This window comes from Ammospiza caudacuta, chromosome 6 (assembly GCF_027887145.1).
Source record: "Ammospiza caudacuta isolate bAmmCau1 chromosome 6, bAmmCau1.pri, whole genome shotgun sequence".
NCBI classification, from domain to species: domain Eukaryota; kingdom Metazoa; phylum Chordata; class Aves; order Passeriformes; family Passerellidae; genus Ammospiza; species Ammospiza caudacuta.
In genome coordinates, this window is record NC_080598.1 from 19,600,560 (window position 1) to 19,620,056 (window position 19,497).

Genomic DNA, 19,497 nt, shown 5'->3' on the forward strand with positions numbered 1-19,497 from the left:
AAGAAGGAAAATTGGCATGAGAGGCATGCAAAAAGGCCTAAACCAGGCCTGGAAGAGCCACAGCCCGACACAGTCCTTCTCCTTTCAGTTATTCCATTCATTCATCTCTGGGTGAGCTGCACGGTTGAAGATAGCCATGGCAAAACCATCCCAGCATCTGTGGCCCTGGCCACAAGTGTGTGCTCAGGCTGACAGAAAAGCTCCCAGGGAGCAAGGGAGACTGGCTGAATGCTGTCAGAAAACTGGCTGCTTCCCCATGTCCCTCTACAAACCCAGCCCCAGGAGAAGCACAAAGCCAGCACAGCCCCATCATCATCACTTCAGCTGATGTCCATCCCTCTGGCTCCCAAAACCATTCTTTTTCCTGCAAACCCTCTGTTCTCCTATCTCTGGCTTTCTTTAGTGGGAGTAAGGGAGAGCAGGAGGTTCACTCTGTCCCTTTGGAGCAAGGAAATGCAAGGGTGGGTTTGAGCTAAGGGGAGTGACATGGATAGGAGTTCCAGCGTGGGAAGAGCTACAGGAAGGAGGGGGCAGGATTTACACAAGAGAGAATGAACCTTTTCAGAAGATTAATAGGCAGGGCTGACCCTGGCTGCATGAGCAAACCCAGGTGGCTGTCAGCAGCTGTAAACAAAACCAGGGAATGGCCAGAGGAGGAGAAACATCCCTGTGGTTGAGCCTGGCCCAGCAAGCTTTGGCATCATGGAGCAGGGAGCAAAACCCTTCATTTGAAGAGTTCTTGTCATTGTCCTCTTCAGCACTCAATTGAATTTGGGTAATGGTAATGGTGCTGTGCCCATGCCAACAGGACTGGAGCCTGCAGGCTGGGTTACTGCACACTGCTCTGGGCCTGAGGCTGCTCACAGCACCAACCAGCAAACAGAGACCAGAGATCTCATCTGCTGCTTTAAAGACCTTTTCAAATTATTTCCTAGCCCCCACGTGAAGGGGGGGTTTGGAAAAGCTAATGACTATTATTACTTTCCAGACCTTCTCTTTGCTTTTAGAACAGAACTGCAGCAGCTTTGTCTGCAGAACTGTGTGTATTTCCACAAAAGATTGTGAAGGTGTTTTGCAATGCTTTTATGTTATAAAAAAAAAAAAAAGTCCTGAATAATTTTGGAAGTATCTTGGGAAGAAAAAGATCTTTTAATGGGAAAAAAAATAAGTTTTCATAAATAACTTTTGCTTTTTTCCCCAGTAAAATGAAGATGCTGCTTGTCAGTGACTGTAACTCCAAATCCTGCCACCACTTTTCCATTGTGTTCAATTTAGAAATAAGTTGAACACATAAGCAGTGGTAAGACTGAGGACTTGAGACAAGAATTTGGCAATTCAGAGTGCAGACTAGTTTTTGTGCTAGCCCCAGTGCTGCACAGCATCTGGACTGCTGAACCATGGACGTGGGGAGGCTGCAGCAGGATGTGCTGTGGGATGCTGGGGATGTCATCCTATCCCTTCTCCAGGTGTTTCCTCTTTGACAGCAGAGAGCTCAGCCTCTCCATAAAAGCCTCCTGAGCTATTTCCACCTAGGACTTGCCCCATTAAAGCACAAAGTTAATTTTAATCCTTGGAGCTGTGAACGGCACCAGCTCAGGTGCTGCTTCATGCTTCTCAGTGCCAGGGCAGCATCCTCTGAGGGAGGAATGGGAAGCTTAGCCAGGATAGGTGATTGCTTGCACTGTGATCTGCCTGGCATTGTGCATCACATCCTCAGCCACGTCTGTCTTTGCACGTATCAGGAAACTCCATTACTTTTAGTGTAGGATGACTCCCAAGTTGAAATTTAACCAAGCACTGAAATCACTGGCAGTGCGGACTCCCTGTGCCCCAAGCCCAGCCTGCCCCAAGCTGTCCCAGTGTAAACTCTCAGGGCAGTAAAACCCCCAGCCTCCAGCCAAGAAAACAATCAAAGCAGGACTTGTGAGGTTTTCTGCCCTAAAAAGAAAGCACACTATTTGCTAGTGTGCGCTAAATCCAGCCCAAACCTGTGAGAGCACTGCCCCATCTTCCCCAAACACCAGGGACACACACTTGGTGCTGCAGGAGGGGTTTGCTGCAGGGAAAAGGAGTGTTGCTGAGGGATTTATCCAGGGGTATTTCTTACTGGTTTTGCTGTGCCAGAGCAGCACTCTCCGAGCAGGGCCCGGTGCCGTTCAGGCCCTCCTCTGCCTGGGACCGCAGCTGCTTCTCCCGCTCCCGCCGCCGCCGCTCCCTCGCCGCCTCCTCCTCATCTTCCACGCTCCACTGTGCTGTCAGCCTGCCAGGCCAGAGGGAAAACCCATCGTTAATGCCATCAGGCAGTCCTGTGAAACCTGGTAACAACCCTCTGAGGTGCCTGGGGTCCCCCCAGCAAGCAGGAGCCTTCTGCAGAGGAGCACTCCCACCACGAGCAGTGATCCTTCAAGTGGCATCCTCACCTCCATCAGCACAGCTCCACAGTGGGACTGACTGATGGGCAAGAACAAGGTGGGACACAGGCACTGGGACAGACACAGGAGAGCCTGCAAGTCTCCAGAAGGAAGATGTGGTACATTTCCTCCTCCCACCTGCCTGTGGGATGAAGCCCACTGGAAAGCATCATTTCCCGCAAAAACAGCTTTGCACCCCACCTTTGGAAGGGTTTGTAAATGGTCCTGCAATGCTGCAAGGTGTCTGAAGGGTTTGTAAAGGGTCCTGTAGTGCTGCAAGATAGCCAACACCTTCATCTCAAGCTTTGGCCCACAGAAGGCAAGATCTGTACCCTGGGGATGAGTTTCCTTAGGCAGTTGAGCTGCTCCTGCCTGACCAGGAGCCACGGAAACAGCAGCGGATGGCAGCACCTATGTCCTGCCCTGCTCTGCCCTGCCTGGCTTCCTGCCAGCCCTGTGGAGAAGAAAAACCTGCCCTGGCATCTCCCAGACATCTCAACTGCTGCACAATAATGCCTCTGTCAACAGAGCAGCCTCCTGCATCCCCAAGGAAGTGATAAGGCGGATGCCACATTCCTTCTCTGGTGATAACGCCAGTCCAGGCGCTCCCCACGTGGGATTGGCTTCTGCTCCACTGGCAGCACCAACTGAGATTCAGGCAGAAAGGGACACGCCATGAGGTGGCACCACTCACCCAAAGGGCCTGTGATGGCAGCTGGAGCTGGGCAGGTCTGACTGTGGCACACAGATGCTGGGGCAGATGCCTCCTCACCCCACTCAGGCCTGGCTCAGCCAGGTCCAAAGCAGACACAACAGCTGTTTCCCCCAGCATTTTCAAGCCTGTTTACAGAAATGTCTTTGAGGAAGGCACACACATGGGAGCTGGGAAGTCAATCTCCCACCAGCAGCAGGACCCAGACCAACCTGCACTTCCTCACCCCAGAAATATCCTGAGGACCACAGTCCTCTTAGGATGAACCTGCTCAATGGGAGATACAGTGCAACATTACTCACACTGGAACAAAGAGCCCGTGGAAGGGAAAATGAGGAAAAAATCCAAAGAGAAATGCTGCCTTAGTTGAGACGTGTTTCAGCCCAGATTGGGCGAATGAGGGATAGGTTTCAGCTGGCCCCAGGAGTGCCACTCTGCAGCTTGCCCAGCTTTGCCCTCAGTCTGGACTCTGAAGCACGTGAGAGGGCCTCACTTCACCATGGGTCTCACCAAAAAGCTGTTTTCTTTTAAACTTCAGGGCAGATACCTCCCTATCCCAGCAATGGAGGGGGTGAAAAAAGCCCATTGGGATTAATTGATGAAAAACATAGCCTTTCTAATTACACTGTGAACCTTGTTAGCCTTTCCAGGGAAGATTCACTCAGAGCCTATTTTACTCTGCAGTGCGAGCAGGACTGTTGAGCTTAGCCCCAGTAGCACCCCTTTGCACAGTGGTCCCACCACCAGCCTGTCAGGAAGCTGGAGATGACTCCAAATCACTGCCCTCCCAAACTCCCACCTGCCCCAAGGCAGCAAAGCCAGGCTGTGAGCCCAGTGAAGAAAGGCTGCCCATGACTGCTGTGCCCACAGAGGAGCAGGGAACAAAGCAGACCCCAGGACTAGCCCAAGAGAATGCTCCACTGCAGTGTAGTTACGCCTGCCTTATTTTGGGTGGGGTCTTTCTGCAAGCACCAAATTCAGCTCTTTCCCTTTTTACCCCATCATTGCCCCTTGCCACCTTGGTCTCCATGAGGAACAAAGCAGACCCAGACCCGAGCCTGAGCTCCCCTCCTCCCTTCCCTACTCATCCCACACTCCTATTTATTATTTTTCCTCAGGTTCCCATAGAAACCCTTGTCTGTGGACCTGGCAGGAAGCCACCATGTTGTTGTTGGTTTTTTTTTTTTTTAATATATAAATGAAGTCATTCATTAAACTCTGCCATGATCCCCCTCCCTTGTGCGACAGCTCCAGATAGTCTCCAATTTGGAAAGGCTCTTAACCCCCTCTGGCCCGTACCGCCCCAGTTACGAGAAGCAAAGTCCACGTTCATGCCAGAAAAAGTGAGATTTTGATTAAAATCTTTCACTCCTTCCTCCAGTTCCTTGGGAAACTGCTTCAGAGGTGGTGCTCCACCAACACCCCCAGCTTGGCCAGGGTGCTCTGGAGGAGGGGGGATCCCTTCTGAACCACATGAGCTTTGCACAGTGTGAGAGCAACACTGGTTGGCAGCCCTCTCCCTTTCCCAGTTGGATGTGACTAACTCTCTCCCCATGACCTCACCGGCTCGCTATTCTGTCCCTGCATCCTTCCCTCCGAGCACGCTGAGGACAGAGCCGGGGGCGACCGTTCTGGGGAGAAGGATTTTTCTGCAAAAGCAGAGAAATAACTTTCCCAGCTCCCCTTGCCACAGAGCAATCCAGCTTTGCCACAGAGCAATCCCAGCTTCCAGGCTGCCCGCTGCTGTGCTGGGATGTGCCTCAGACACTCTGAGCATCCTGGGGGGGCTGTGATGCTGGGAACATCATCCCTCTGCTCAGCAAAAAGGGCTGCAGATAAAGCCCCCACGGATTCAAAGATACCAGCACACTCCAGCAAACACCTAAACTGAATTTATTTTCAGATTCTGAGCTCTCTGTCATGCTCAAACAGGCTGGTAGGGGAGGGAGGTTTAATAAGTGATGTGTTGGGGTTCAGTAATCATACTGACAAGCAGAGGAAAAAGGATGATTACTTTTGGACTGACCGAGCAGCACAAATATTTGTCTTTAGTGAAAAACAAACAAAACAAAATGAAGCAAAAAAACACAAGCGAATGAGAAACTAAGCCTTGCCAAAGTCCTTGTGTTTGGGTCAGCTACAGGGGTTTGTTGGACCCCAGACAAAATGTGCCATTTCAATTTGGACAAGCACAAGTGTGAGCCGGGGGTCAGCTGTTAAATTGCCTTTCGAAGCAAAAAGGTGGAAAGATTTAATTTCCAAATGGTTCCATTTACTAAAACGGGGCCATGGTCTCCCATTTGCTCTAATTGTTCACAACCACATTCAGTAACTCAGCGTGCTCAGCCCACAGTGGTATTTCACAACCGTCTTTCCCAATCCTAGAAATAATTACCCAGTGCTTCAGGATCAGGCTGATCCCACGGATCTTCACCTCCAGTCAGCACTGCCCCAGGTTGGTCCCAGGCTGGGGAGGTTTGGGGAAGAAGCAGACTCATAGCTGCCAGTGGGACCAAGAGTTCTCAATTTCATTTCACCCATCACAGGATGGGGAAATGGAAAGCAAGACTTGAAGCTTGAGGAGCTGCAAGATGAGCTACAGCATGCTACAGTCCTGAATCCAGACATCTGCCTTTATAAAATCCCTCCATAGAGGGATTTTCATGCAATGTGAAGGAAATTCATCCCCTTAAACAGACTTCAGTGTGACTGGAGAAGGGAGGAGAAAAGGCAGAGAGACCTCAGTGGCCCCAGCAGCCCAGAGCTGTGGCAAGATTTGCTCCAGCAAGAGCTCATCACAGGGCTGGGTCATTTCTCTTACACAATCCCTACATCTCTGCCAACAGCTTTTGGACATCTTGGTTGAGCCAAACACGCTTTGTGCAATGGGCTCCTCTCTTCCTGAGGACATCCTGCAGGTGTGAGGATGAGCTGAAAGCACCTTGGTTCAGCTGTGCCCACAGAGACACTGCCCTCCAAGCATTTGGGATGCTCAGATTTCTGCTCTGACCCTGCTGCCTGTTTCACATCCAGCTCCTGACCTCACCTCCCTCCGGACCCCCAGCCACGGGAGGGGCTTTATTTCTGTTTGCACCACAGAACACCCCTTCCTGCAGCACAGGCACCCACACTGTGGCTGCCCTGCTCCACAGGGCCACAAACGCCCGCTCCAGACAAGCCAGCATGGCTGGGAAGGTCACGTTTCCTTTGGGCAATTCCTCACCAGCACTTGAGGAGATTTTAATATTCAGGCAAGGGAAATTTCTGGCAGCAGATGAGCTGTGTTTAAGGGAAACTCTGCAGACTCGAGGAGTCTTTTGCATGGTTGACGGCTCAAAGGAAGCTTTGCTGGCCCAAACCCAACCTTCAGCACTAAAGCTAATTCCAGAAAGGAAAATCAAATGCCTCCCAGAGGCTTTGGGCTTTGCAGAGCTGCGCCAGAAAAATCAGGAACCCTCTACCAACCCACTGGACATTCCTGTCTCCTGAGCTCACCAGGGTACCAGGCCAGGAGTGTGTTAGCTTTGGTTGCCACCTCTGTTGGGTAGGTTCCCCCACAAAGCCAGGGCACAAGAGGAAAGAGGTTTGGGGAACAGGATGTAGGAGAAGCCAGGTACAACCCCAGAAGATACATTACCCCATCCCCTGTGAAAAACCCAGTGTCCAGCACAGCTGGAAATATCCCCTGGGAGCTGCATGAATTAGAGGAGAACTGGGAAGGGCGGCCATCCCATCTCCTCTCTGCTGAGCTTCGGGAAAGGGACATGCCAGAACCAATGCAAGGGACCTTCCCCTTCCATGCAGCCTGCACTGCCCTGTCACAGTGCCAGATAACACATCATTGCAGAACATGGCCTAGGAGCATCAGCAAGTTCATCTGCTGCTGGGCAGAGCTGCCAGGCTTTATTTCATATTGCATTTATCACACATTTAGAAAGGGCCCTGACTGCTGGCAGGAGACGTGCAGCTCACCCTGTCACGCAAAAGGGAAGAGGACACCCTCTGAAGGCTACAACTCTCTCACCCACTTGACCTTCTGCCAACAAATTAATCACTTATTAGTGGCATATAATGGCTCTGTGTGACTGAGTCAAGTATGCTGAAATACAGATAAAGCCTCCACTCATGTCACTCAGGACCACTGGTGTCAGGCCACCACAGAAGTCATGGGTTTCCATGCCTTAGGAGTAACGTGGCTGGACAGCAAAGATTACAGCTGGGTCATCGTCCCTCTGAATAAGGAACAGCGTGAAGATAGCAGTACAATACAGGGAGACTGAGAAAAGAAATAAAATCAAGGATTATTATGTCACATCCTGAAATTTATTTCAGCCTCGCCTCGGGAGAGTTATTCTAGCTCTGAAACAGCAGCGTGTCAGTCAAAGGCAGCCAGATACTCCACAAGCCTCTCCCTCCCATACATTCATGTAATTCCTCAGCTGCATTGCTCCGTTCAGAGCCCAGGCTACAGAGTTTGAACAAGAAGGGGGGCAGGGGGAGAGGAAAAAATGCATCCATGTGCTTCACCCTCAGTCTTGTTCTCATACCAAGCTTCCCCACCCCACACGTAGCTGTGCAGTCTTGGCCACGTCTCCCCATTTCTCCTATAAATCACAGGTCACCTCCAGGATCTGAACAGCAGGATGGAGCTGCTTCACACCCAGGAGTGGCCACAGAGCCCATCTCCACCTCCTGCTAGAACTCTGGGGCTGTGGAGAGGCAGCACGTATGGGGTGATAAGGACACACCAAGGCATCTGAACAGAACATGATACATCCCAAACTTTCATCAAGCAGAAATAGAAGGAAAACCACATTTAGCATCGGAAAACCACATTTAGCATCACAGAGTCCTATCTCCCTCTTAAAAATAAAAGCAACTCTTCTTTTTTCAAACAGATCTTGGATTTCCTCTGCCCAAGCACATCCCTTTTTTGCCCTGAGAAGGATGTGCAGATGGACAGCCACACATACATGTGCCACATATAAAACTCTGCCTAGTTTAGCCTTCATTAAATCCCCTGCAAAGATTGACGTGTCACTGTGGCATGACAGGCAGGGAAAGCCCCAGGATGGTAATTTACTGCTTCCACCAGCAAAACAAGACACACTTGAGAAAGCTGGTGGCAAATGGCAGGAGCAGACCCTGGAGGAGGGATGAAAGCAGGGCTGGTCCTTCATCATGAGTGTCCTCTGTCCCCTCCTGCCGCTCCCAGGACTGTGGCTCCAACAGGGTGCATGGAATGCTCCATGCTCCCAGACACCATAGGTGATGCACAACCCCTCACAGAGGCACCAGGCAACCAGGGGGAACAACTGTTTCTTTTTATTATTATTGATTTTAATCACGGCAGACAGAACCCAAACGAATCAGCTCCAAGGTGATGAACTGCACCCTCAGGACCGCGGGTCCTTAGCACACAGATAGGCTGGTGCAGTCGGGTATCAGCATCACCGGCCAGGAATTTGGCAGGGGGAGGAAAGGGCTGGAGCCTGAGCCCTCCCAGCCCTCCACTGCATTCAGTAGGTGTGAGAAATCAGTGCTGGGTACGACCTCGAACCACGGCCCTTTCTCACGGTCTCTCCATCTCAGCCCGAAGGTTCAAGGAATTTGAGGGTTTTTTCTACAGGGCAGGAAGTCTGGCCTCTGTTTTTGCAAGGGAGAAGCATGTCAGAGGAGAAAATAGACTTGCCAAAGAGATGCAGACTGCCTTACCCAGCTTTTGTATTTTATCTTTCTCCTCCTTAAGAGGGAAGCAAGACTCCACAGCCTCCCTGCCTCGGCCACAGTCAGCCAGCATCTTTCTTGACACACTCCTGCTGGAGAACAAGTCTGAGCCTAGAAAGGTGAGCAATTGCCTTATCCTTGCTGCTTTGAGCTGGGATTAAGAGCAGGATTTGATTCAGCGTGGTGTTTTACAGCACAGCTGGCTGAGCCCTCCCTTGGCAGCCCCGGGGTGCCTGTCCGTCCCCACTGTCCCCAGCAGCAGGAGGCAGTTTGCTGTCTGGGCAGGGACAGGAGGCCGTGAGAACGCTGCTGCTCCATCCCTGGGACAGCTGAGATCTCCTCCTCTATGGCCATCACTGAGAGCTGTGCTGCAGCAGGAACCAGAGCAGCAGCAAGCCCTCGCTCCCTGCTGTGCTAGGGCAGCATCTTCATGAGGAAAAGAGTCTTTGCCCCAAAATACTGATCCCAAAATCCTGTGTTTGAGGGCATGGCACCCCAGCTTCTTGCTGAGGCACTTGGCAGCCCCAGTTGCCCTTTGCCCACCACAGAGCTGAGGGATGGTGCTGATGCTATTTGATGCTCCATCGGAAGAGTTAGAAATGGAGGGAGAAGGAGAAATAAAAAAAATCTGGAAGCTGAAAATTAGTTTCTAGATACCATCCCAGCTGGTGTCTCAGGCCTCAGCTTCTCCAACCAGTGCCCCTTCTAGCTGAGCCATGCTCAGATACACATGGTGGTCCTTCTCCACACCATCAGAGGATGCCAATGACCTGTGGTTGCAGCCCTGATGGGCTCAAAGGCTCACTACAGCTTCCCAAAATTTCCATGGGCTCAAAGTTCAGGCCCTGAACATCCAATTACTTGAGAGCAGGTAAAAATCTGGGTCAGGCCACGCTAAAGCAAACAAAACCCATGCACTGGTTTCTGGGAAAGGTCAATGGTAGACGGAGTTCTGACAAAACAAACCCCAGGGCAGGAAAAAATCTGGGAATGGATCCACAGAGTGCTCAGAGGGGACAGATGAGCTGCTTCAACCAGAGAGAAAGGATGAGCTGTTATCCTTGGGGTGAAAGCTGAGGGTGGGCACTCCACAATGCACCCAGGGAGGAACCAACCCACCACACACTGGCTTAGCCCTTACCCTGCCCCACAGCTCAGCTGGACTGCAAACCCCCACGCTCCTCCTGGATGCAGAATATGGTGGCATCACCCTGGAAGCAGTTGGCACCACAGAAGGCACCCTGGGATGTGGAAATCCCCCAGGCATGCCATCAGTCCGGCCCAAAGGGCTCTCCTGGGATGCTCCTCCCTGCCAGCAGCCTCTGCTCATGTCTCCCTTTCCATCTGCCCTCCATTTGTGGGGTCCACCAAGGTGCCCATCTGTTCTGCCCTGGCCATGCCAATGTGGCACAGAGGGATAAAAAAATGAATGCCACTAATAAAAACACCAAAATAGGGAATACTCAAGAAGGGAAGCACCACAGGTTCCTCATGACACACTGAGGCAGCATGGCAAAGCTTAAATCACACTGATGAAGGCCCTGTGTCCCCTGGTGTCCCCATGCAGGTATCCCTCCCTCCTCTTCCCACACAATTTCTCTAATGGCTCGTTCCTACATGTTTCAGTTTCCTCATCTTCCCCTAAAGAGCTGCCCCACTTCTCCACAGCAAGAATTCCTTGTTCCCTACACCTCTCGGGGAGCCAGGGAGCCAAAGCAAAGTGGTGCTGCAGTAGCCCCTGGAGGCAGGAGCTATCTCCCAGGCAACAAACTGTGCCCAGACCATGTCCTGGCATCGACCACACACTCCCCCACCCTTCAAAAAATGTTCTTCCCCTTCAAAGAGCCATCCAGCCCTCCCAAGTGCTTCCAGCTCCTTGTTCCCAGCTCAGCACTCAGGAGGTCAAGACAAAAATACTGGAGTAGCATCTTCCCTGCTGAGACACATCCTGGCAAGCTTTGGGAAACGTCGAATGCAGGCAGAGAGGAAAGCATCCTGCAGAGCTGGGCAGAGCCCCCATATCCTGATCAAACTAAATATCACACTCATGACACGCACCAAAATCCAAGTTCAGGGAATTTTAAAGCTACCATAGTGCTGAGGAACTCTATGCATCACCAAGAGCATTGCTTGGAAATGCAGTAATGTGTTGTAGGGAGAAAGAAGGGGCCCTGCAGCAGCTCATGGGTGTCAGGACATGAGTGCTGGAGGAGGCACTCATCACATACAGCAGGCCAAAACACAGCACTGTGCAAGATTCATTTCAGATCTCACATTCTGGCTCCCCATGTTAATGACTCCATAGAAGATAACAAAGCAAAAATCCCATCCTACAGAGTAAATAATTAGCTCTATCCCACGATCAAATTTTCTGACTTGTTTTCTTCCCCTGAGCTTTTTCATCCTCAAGATTCGCCTCCCTTTTCCCACAGAATTATTTGTACTTCAAGCTCCATGGCATTGCAAAGACATACAATTAGAGACACTGGTTTATTTGTTGCTCTGGAGCAGCCATGCTCTGGAGCCCCTGTGCTGGCCAGGTTGTGCTGGGAAGCAAAGGGGGGTTGTAGCATGTAAGAACACTATCCCTTTTCCCCAAGAACAAATCACAGCTCGCTTCCTAATGGCACCCCAGATTCAGCCACAAGCTGCCACCTCCCTGCCCTGGCAATTATACTCTGAGAGAAAGGTTCAAAGATTAAAGAGACAAGAGCATCAGTGCTCCCAGCTCACATCCATGTGCCCACACACTGCATCCCAGGGCAGCACATCCCAGCCAGGCACCCAGAGCCCAGAGATGAGGACACCACTGGAGCAAGCCACCACAGCACCCATGGGAGCAGTGTCAACCACAAGGCCCAATAATCCAGTTCCAAGGAGCAGCACAGCTGCTTCACAGAGAGAATGATTTGTAGGTTAATTAAACAGCCATATTCTTTTGTGAAACACTTCAGGCTCGATAAATAGAGGGAGAGTAAAATTCCAGCAGGAGCAGATAATGAACTGAATGAATCGACATGACAGGTGCTGGATCCCTATCTTATTTATAGGAATTCATTAAAAGGATAAGGAGAAAGAGATCGTGATAACAAGATAAAGTGGCTCATGTTTGGAGAGGACTTTAAAAAAACACAAAGCCTTGTGGGCGTGTGAGGGATCATTGCTGTAAGCGTGCTACAAAGGGAGAAATATTTCCCCAGTGATGTCCTGATAGAGAAACTATGCTGGACAAGGGGAGTGCCTGGGCACAAGGGCCAAAGCAGGGAAGGTAGATAGCCCTGCAATTGCCCATTCTTTTCATACGTTTCCCAGGCAATTACTGAGCCACTCGTGCTCTGCAGTTGCAAGGCCTCACCCTGGGCCTTTTTCAGCCTCCAGCTTTTCAGATGTCAATGGAACGTCCCTGCCTGCACCTTCTGCAAAGCCACTGAGGAAGAAGGAGGGCTCATTTTTCCAGCCCACCTCCTGGCTGGAATCTGAAAGATGTTTCCTTGAGCCCTGGCTCAGTGCTTCAGCCTCCAGGTGTCTTCAACGTGCCTAGGGATCCCAAGCACACCAAACCACGCCAGAGCACCACGTGCATTAAGCCTTTCAGCAGTCAGTGGAAAAGCCATTTATTGCAAATCTGACTCCTGGGACTGATATGCAGGTGATGCTTCACCCATGGGCCCCTTTGTCTGAAATGCTGGGGTTTTGTATCAAGCACAAGGAAGGATGCTTAAAGCATTGGGACTCAGCACTTCAACTCCAAATCCACAAGACTTACACTGGTTTCAGCTCAGGAACCCTTAACCCAGCTGTTGGGCAGCTGGCCAGCAGCTCCTGTAGCTGAGCAATGCTCAGAGAAGGTAATTCCCTGGTTATCCCTGCTGTTGCCCTGCAGCAGGAGCAGCCAGGTAAATCCTGACACCACAGTGATCTCCCCAGGGCTCGTGGCTATGGCTCTGAGTTGCTGTTCTCACCGTGTGCTCCAGCTCTCCAAAGCACTCAGACAGCCCAGAGGAGCCCAGCACTACACAGTGTAACCACTCTGCTGCAGTCACCTTGGGACAGAAAAAAGCAGAGCACAGCAATCTTGACAGCAACATATCTTCAAGGCAGGAGCCTCCAGCCATTCACTAAAGGAGCTCCTTCCTTCCTGCATCCAAGCGGGCAGGACTTGCAGAGCCAGCCCCACAGCTGATCTCTGGAACTCCAGGAGAAAAATACAGCTGCAAAATGGGCTATGGTGTGTATGGAGCAGACCCTGCCTGCTCCACTGCTGAATCCTGTGAGCATAAGTGAGGCTTTTTGTGTGCAAACCATGGAAATCCCTCACAACCCACTCCACGCCTCATCTGTAAGCAGGACTGGGAAACACAGCCACAGAGCTAAACCTCAATCAATTAAGTGTAATAACCCTACTCAGGAAACACGTCACCTTGTAAAAAAGTCCCTGTGAGTCTCTGGGACACCAAAAGTCCCTTATCCAAAGCAGGAGGAACTTGGAAATGTCACTCAGGATGGAAAACACCCCTGGTTTAGGCTGTGCTGTGAACAGTCCTCTGGACACCCCTTTTCTCTGAATGAAACACATGTACTTCCCCTTGCTCCCCCCCATCTGTCACCCTGCAAAATAAATTGCTACCCAGCTGTAAGCAGGCAATCCCCACCCCAGTTCATTTCCCCAGCCCTCCTCAGTACCAGCTGGCCCCAAATCTGAGCTCATCCCTGCCTTTGCACACCCCAGAGGTTTCCCTATCCCTCGCAAGCTGCTGACAAAGCCCTGCTCTGGAACAGGGATGTGTAACTCAGATCCCATCCCCCTGGGCTGAGACCAGGGAATGGGTCCAACAGGCCAAACAAAGGATGAACCGAGAGGAGTCAGCTTCTCCTGCCCATTTTCCACCCCAGGGGCCTGTGCAACCAGTGGGAGCTTCCCTGCCAACTTCCCTGGGTCCAGAAGGGCAGGAGTGGCCAGGACTGGATGGGCCATAGGTGCCCATTTACCTTCCAAGGCAAGAAACTTATTGAGAGATGAGGTTCAGAGGCTGCATTGCCAGTCGAGGAGATCCCAAACTGACTGGAACATGCCAGGTGAAATACACCCACCGTGACATCCTCCACCTCCCAGCTGGAGACCAGCGCTCACAGTGAGCACAAGGGAGCCAAGAGGCACCCGAGATGCAGAACGTGAGTCCAGCACTGCCTGATCCCACCTCTCACCCATCCATCTGCCCAGCTAAACATGAAAAGGTGGGAAGTGCCTCTCTTCAGCCCAGTCAGGGCCATCACTGTGGCACACCACCATCATCCAGAGGTGGATCCCAGAGACCCACGGAGGGAAGCAGCGATTCCAGCCCCCGGGGAAGAGCAGAGCGACCGCATGGCAGGGAATCTCAAAGCCAGCAGACAATGTAGCCGTCCTGCCGGGCTCAGCGCCGCTGACAAACGGGAAAAGCCCAAGTGAGCCATCCACCTCCCTGCCCTGGCAATTATACTCCGAGAGAAAGGTTCAAAGCACTATTGTGATCAATTAAATCGAAAAAAGAGCGGTGTCAGCTCGCAGCCCTGGGAGGATCCAGCCCTGTACTGATCTCTGAATTAAAAACGAGCATCACAGCGTGCACAGCGTACAGTTCCTGCGGGGAAAAAAGGAAAACCCTTTTTCTAGGCAGAAGCGTTCGGCACTCGGGAGACACAAAAAGCCACGTACTGAGACATGCCTCGCAGGGAGAGGGGAAGCGGCGGCTCAGGTGAGTGTCACAGTGCAGTTGTGCTCAGTTATTTCAGTCGCGAGCTCCTGGAAAAGCCATCAGTAAGTTCAAATCTGCTTTTCTCATACAGCTTTAGGGGAGGAGAGGGAGGGTTATCTATTATCTTTCCTTCCAATGCATGGGGTCTGCTGTAAAACCAGGGTAAGGAGGAAATCCCGCCGATCTAAAGGGACCCGAGGATGGTCGGTGTGGAGGACGCTCCCTTTCCCCACCGCGCCCCTGGGCACATCCCGCGGGAGCCGGGGCCGGAGCGGGTGCCCGGGCAGGTGTGCGCTCACCTGATGAGGTTCTGCAGGCCCTGCTTGCTGGAGTTGCGCCGGAGGATCGCGCTGGTCATGGTGGCGGCGGGCACGGCGGGCAGGGTCCCGCTGCCGCCCCCTCCCCTCCCCGCCCCGCGCAGCAGGAGCCGGCACTGCGCGCTCCGCGGCCCCTCGCCGCCTCCAGGAAGTTCTGCAGCTGGTTTCCTTTTGTTTCTGCTCGCCCCCCCTGCTCCACACCCCCGGCTTGCCTCCTCCACCTCTCTACCTCCTCCTCCCCCTCCGCCTCGTGGAAGCGCCACGGGAGAATCTCTGGGGGCGCAGCACAAAGCCCGGCGCTCCCCGCTCCCCTGCCAGGGGATTCTCTCCTGCCTTTAACTCTGCTCTCCCTCCTTCATCTTCTCCAGCCCCCTCCTCTCCCCCGCCCTTTCTTCTTTTTCTTTTTTTTCCCTTCTGTTTTTTCGCACCTTTACCACTGTTTTTCTGATTACACAAAGCACCTAGAGAGCAGACATCCAGGTTGGCAACTTGCTCTCGACGGGCTGTAAATCACTCCTGCTCCATTCACAGCAGAAGTCTTGCGTGAAGGTCTCGCCTCCACACAGTCCCTGCACGTCCGAAGGTGAGCCAAGAGTCACATTAACACGAAAGGGGCTTAGCACTGGGAAATGCCACACCAGAGGAAAATGTTCTCCTGGGATGGAGATAGCAGCAAGAATTTGGGGGAAGCCACAGAGCTGCAGCCTCAAGCAGGCAAGCAGCCTGCACCCTGCTTCTGCTCTCAAACATTGCCCCTCGCCAAGTCACCAAGTCACCCGTGCCTCAGTTTTCCCAGCCATCAAATTGGGAAAGAGGCAAAAAAAATTGGCTAAATCTGGCTTGCCTCCATGAAATACTGATATTTCAGGAGATAAAAGACGTGCAAGAGTGTTTGATGAAGGACTAAGATTGTCACCTGCTAAAACAAAATGCCCATCTGCCACATATTCAGATGGTTGTTCTTCATGCTGCCTCCTCATGGGAGGAAAGAACAGAACATCTTTCTGCCTAAACTGCATCTCCTGGTCCATGTGTGCTTTTTGGGTGAAAAGAGAACTTCTACTGTGCCAAACCAACAGGTGCCTGGACTTGCACCTAGCAAGTTCCAGCCCTGCCTTATACTTGCACGTTATGGTGCTCATGGCATGGCCTGCCCATGTTCCCCAAGGAAAGTGGGAATATTCCTCTGGCTGTCTGCAAAATGGGAGCAGTTATGATGGAACCACTCTGCTGAGACCCTCACCTGCCTTCTGCTTTCAGTCCCTCTCATGTCATTTACACCTTTCCTTTCGATCTCTCCTGCAGAAATGTTTCTTGACTCCTGGTAAACTGAAATGGGGAAATTGCCCATGAAAAATACCAAGAAATCTCAATAAAAAAGGAAGTACCTGCCCTCCCTTCCACTGTCTCTTCATTTCAAAACAGCTTGGTTTTTTTTTCCCCTGCAGGTATTTAGTAAGCATCACCTAAGTGATTATGAACAACAAAATCCACAAAGCGCAGACATTGATGCTGTCCTCACTCTGTGGGCTGCTCAGATGATATCACACTGCATATTTTTCTTTCTAAATTCAGTGAGAAGATGCAAGAGATCCACCACAAAAGTTTTCTTGCTAAAAAAAAACTTGTCCCAGCCCTGCAAGTGCTTGCAGGAGTAATTAGATTTAAGCATGTGAGCATTCCTATTGACTTCACCACAATTGGCCAGAGTTGAAATGAAGTGTGCACCTACAGGGTTTTCATTTTGGAGAGAATCAGCCCAAACCTGCCAGTGACTCCCATGGTCCGAGCCAGGCAAGGAGGAGCTTGAAGGAGCCCTGGCAGGCAGAGATGTAGCTCAGCAGCAACTGGGTCTTGAATGAAATCACTGCAAGCTTTCCTCATTCAGGCAGAGATGCCAGGCGATCCTCAGGGAGCCGAGGAGAGGCAAGGAGGGATGCAGCCACGGTCACCCAGACAAGGCAGGAGCCTCCTGGAGGTACCAGCACACTGCTACCTATGGAAGGTGAAGGTCTCTGTGGAAATGGGCAGAGGAAAAGCTGTTAATTCCCCCAGCAAGAGAGCCTTGGCTCCACACTGGGTTTGACTCCCAGAGGATGCCAGCATGAGCTCCTTGTCTTGAAAGCACTTGGCAGACTTCCACCCCAGTTCCAGGACTGGCTGCCTCTCAGAGATGGGGCTTTCAGTGAACAGGGCTGACAGAACCATGCTTGGATGATGAAATGCAGGACTGGGGAGAGGTCACGACATTAGCTCTTACTGGGCTAAGGTGCTAAGATAATTTGGAAACACCAGACGTGAGGCAGGAAGGAGGGTCCTTAACTGCAACAGGCAGCAGGCTGAGCTCTGTGTTGCTACCAGGGAGAGAAATTCCTGGTACTGAACTCTGCCTGGAAAAATATTTCATGGTGGCTGGGCCACTCGACCTCTGGAGAAGGCTTCCTGCCCTTCTCCTGGCTTTCATCTTTGAGAAAGATATTAAATATGACAAGAAAACTTTCATCCTTCCTCCAGCATCAGCGGGGCCCTGCAGGACCACGGGAAGAGCAGGGCAGGACCCACAGCTTGCAAGAAGGGGAATGGACAGAGTCACTATCCCCATCTCTGTGGGGCAGGGAGCATTTGAACTCAAAAGCACAAAGGACATGCCCACAGAGGAAGAGCAGTGCAGGAGAGGTCCCATAACACTGCCTTGGAGTGCAGAGGCACCTTGGGCCCCCTCTCCTCTCCTGCCCCTCACTGCCACGTGCATCACTGTGAGTCACACCATGTGTCCAGCAGCAGCAAGGTCAGCATCAGTCCCACAGCTGCTTGGATCCTTTCACAGAAACAAAGCCCCTGCTCCCACCAGGAAATGGGTAGGAGTACAGTGGACACAGGAAGAAAAAAAAAATTAATTCATCTGTTATTTTTTGGCACAGTTTAAGCTGGGAGAACCACCATAAATCTCTGCAGCAAAACACCAGCCCAGCAGAGAAACTGGAGCAGCCAGGAGCACGTTGTGTGGCACTGGAGTTCCCCAAAGCTCTTCCCAGCAGCAGGGAAGGCAGAGAAGGTGAAATGCTGTGAGAGAGAGTGGGTCTGTCTCCATCCCTGTGGGAAGGAGGGCTGGAGTCCCAGAGAGATAGGGCTGCACCAGTTCCCGTTAATTACACAATCCTTCTGCTATGTAGCACTAGTTGCAAAATCACTTGAAGGCTCACACATGGTCAAGGGAAAGGAAAAAAAGAAACAAAAATACTCTAGTCCTGCTAAATACAGCTCAAGCATTTCTCTCCAATACTGCTGGGATGTCAGCCACTGTCAGCACCAAAGCACAGTCGCTGCAAGGGCCAGTCCTTTACAAGTGCCACCATCTGCCAGCATGGTTCCCAGAGGCCCATGCCTGCATGGCAGTGGTGGGATCCCACCCCAGAAGATGTTCTCGCAGGGACAGCCTCACATCTCCAGCAAGGACTAAGAGCCCTATCTCAGACCCTGTGCCTCCACCAGCAGCCCCCAGGCAATGAAATAGATGGGGGATGGTCTCTGGTTTTCCTTTTAAATGATGCATCTTTCCCTCTGCCACTATCCCACACCTTTCCCCCTGTCCTGACATCCCAGCAGCCTCTCCTCACCAGGCACATGCCTCCACCACTTGGAAACCAGCCTGGCAGGCATCAGCATTTGCCCAGCTGCCCCCCAGGAGCCCCAGTTGAGGGGAAAGGGCGCCCCACTGGTACCTCAGCTGCACAGATGGTGTGGTTTACATGTTGGCCTGTAGGGTAGGGTTTGCCCACCTCTCCTTCACCCTGAACTCCCACTTAACCCAGTCCACCTAACTCTGCCAGCACTCACTTTCAGGCAGCCAAATACAGAGACCAAGAGAGGCAAACAAGAGATAATGCTGAGGAGACAGCAGGCCCAGCAGCCAAAAGCAGCACATTGTCTCCTTCCCCCCAGAGCAGCTCTTTGCAAGCACCACAGTGTGCTGCCAGCAGGGCAGGGCGCCCCACCTTTGCAATCAGCTCAGGGCGCAGGGCAAGGAGTCCAGTGCCAGGGTGCTCCCCTGCAAACCTTCCTCTGTCCTGGCATGAGTCAGGGGAGGGTATCCCCAAGGCAATGCACGACCCCATGGGTTCAGGGAGGAGGTGCTGTAGGCAGGAGCCAGCTCTTTTGGCTCAGAGTTGTTGCCAGGCCGATGTGCTCAGAGGAGCACCATGAGAAACATGTACAACTGTGGGTCTAAACAGCCAACAAACACTGTGTCATACTAAGTGAAATATTTGGCATGGGATCAGTGATGACTTTCTTCCTCTGATATCCAAAGAGGCAGAAATGAGAGGGAATCAGAAGCTGGATCTAGAAGGAGCATTCTTCTTCCTCTACCCCACTGCCACCTCTGACCCTCACACAGAATGGAAAATGGGCACTCCGTGGGGAACCTAAGGGGTGCATCCATAAACCTAAAATCACTAGGTTCCATCATGGAGTTTGCTTCATTTATCAGTGAGAGGGGAAGATGCAAGTTCACAAGCCTTGTAAGAGAAGATGCTTTTGCCCCAGGGGTGACACACAAGGACAAAGGATGGATTTTTAAAGCAGGGGAAGGAGAG

At 51.9% G+C, this 19,497-nt stretch overlaps 1 protein-coding gene across 3 annotated transcripts in view; it reads right to left on the reverse strand.

Moving 5' to 3' along the window:
- Nucleotides 1-19,497, reverse strand: part of LSP1 (lymphocyte specific protein 1) — a 48,381-nt gene that overhangs the window by 21,687 nt on the left and 7,197 nt on the right. The window contains exons 1-2 of one of the 3 annotated variants that reach the window (XM_058806769.1): nucleotides 14,885-14,984; nucleotides 2,108-2,260 (exon numbers count right to left, since the gene is read on the reverse strand). In XM_058806769.1, the coding sequence (XP_058662752.1) occupies nucleotides 2,108-2,260; nucleotides 14,885-14,943 (212 nt within the window). In that variant the 5' untranslated portion in view covers nucleotides 14,944-14,984. Of the gene's footprint in view, nucleotides 1-2,107; nucleotides 2,261-14,545; nucleotides 14,569-14,884; nucleotides 14,985-19,497 lie in introns of those variants that run through there. The other 2 variants (XM_058806771.1, XM_058806768.1) reach the window with 2 other exon arrangements.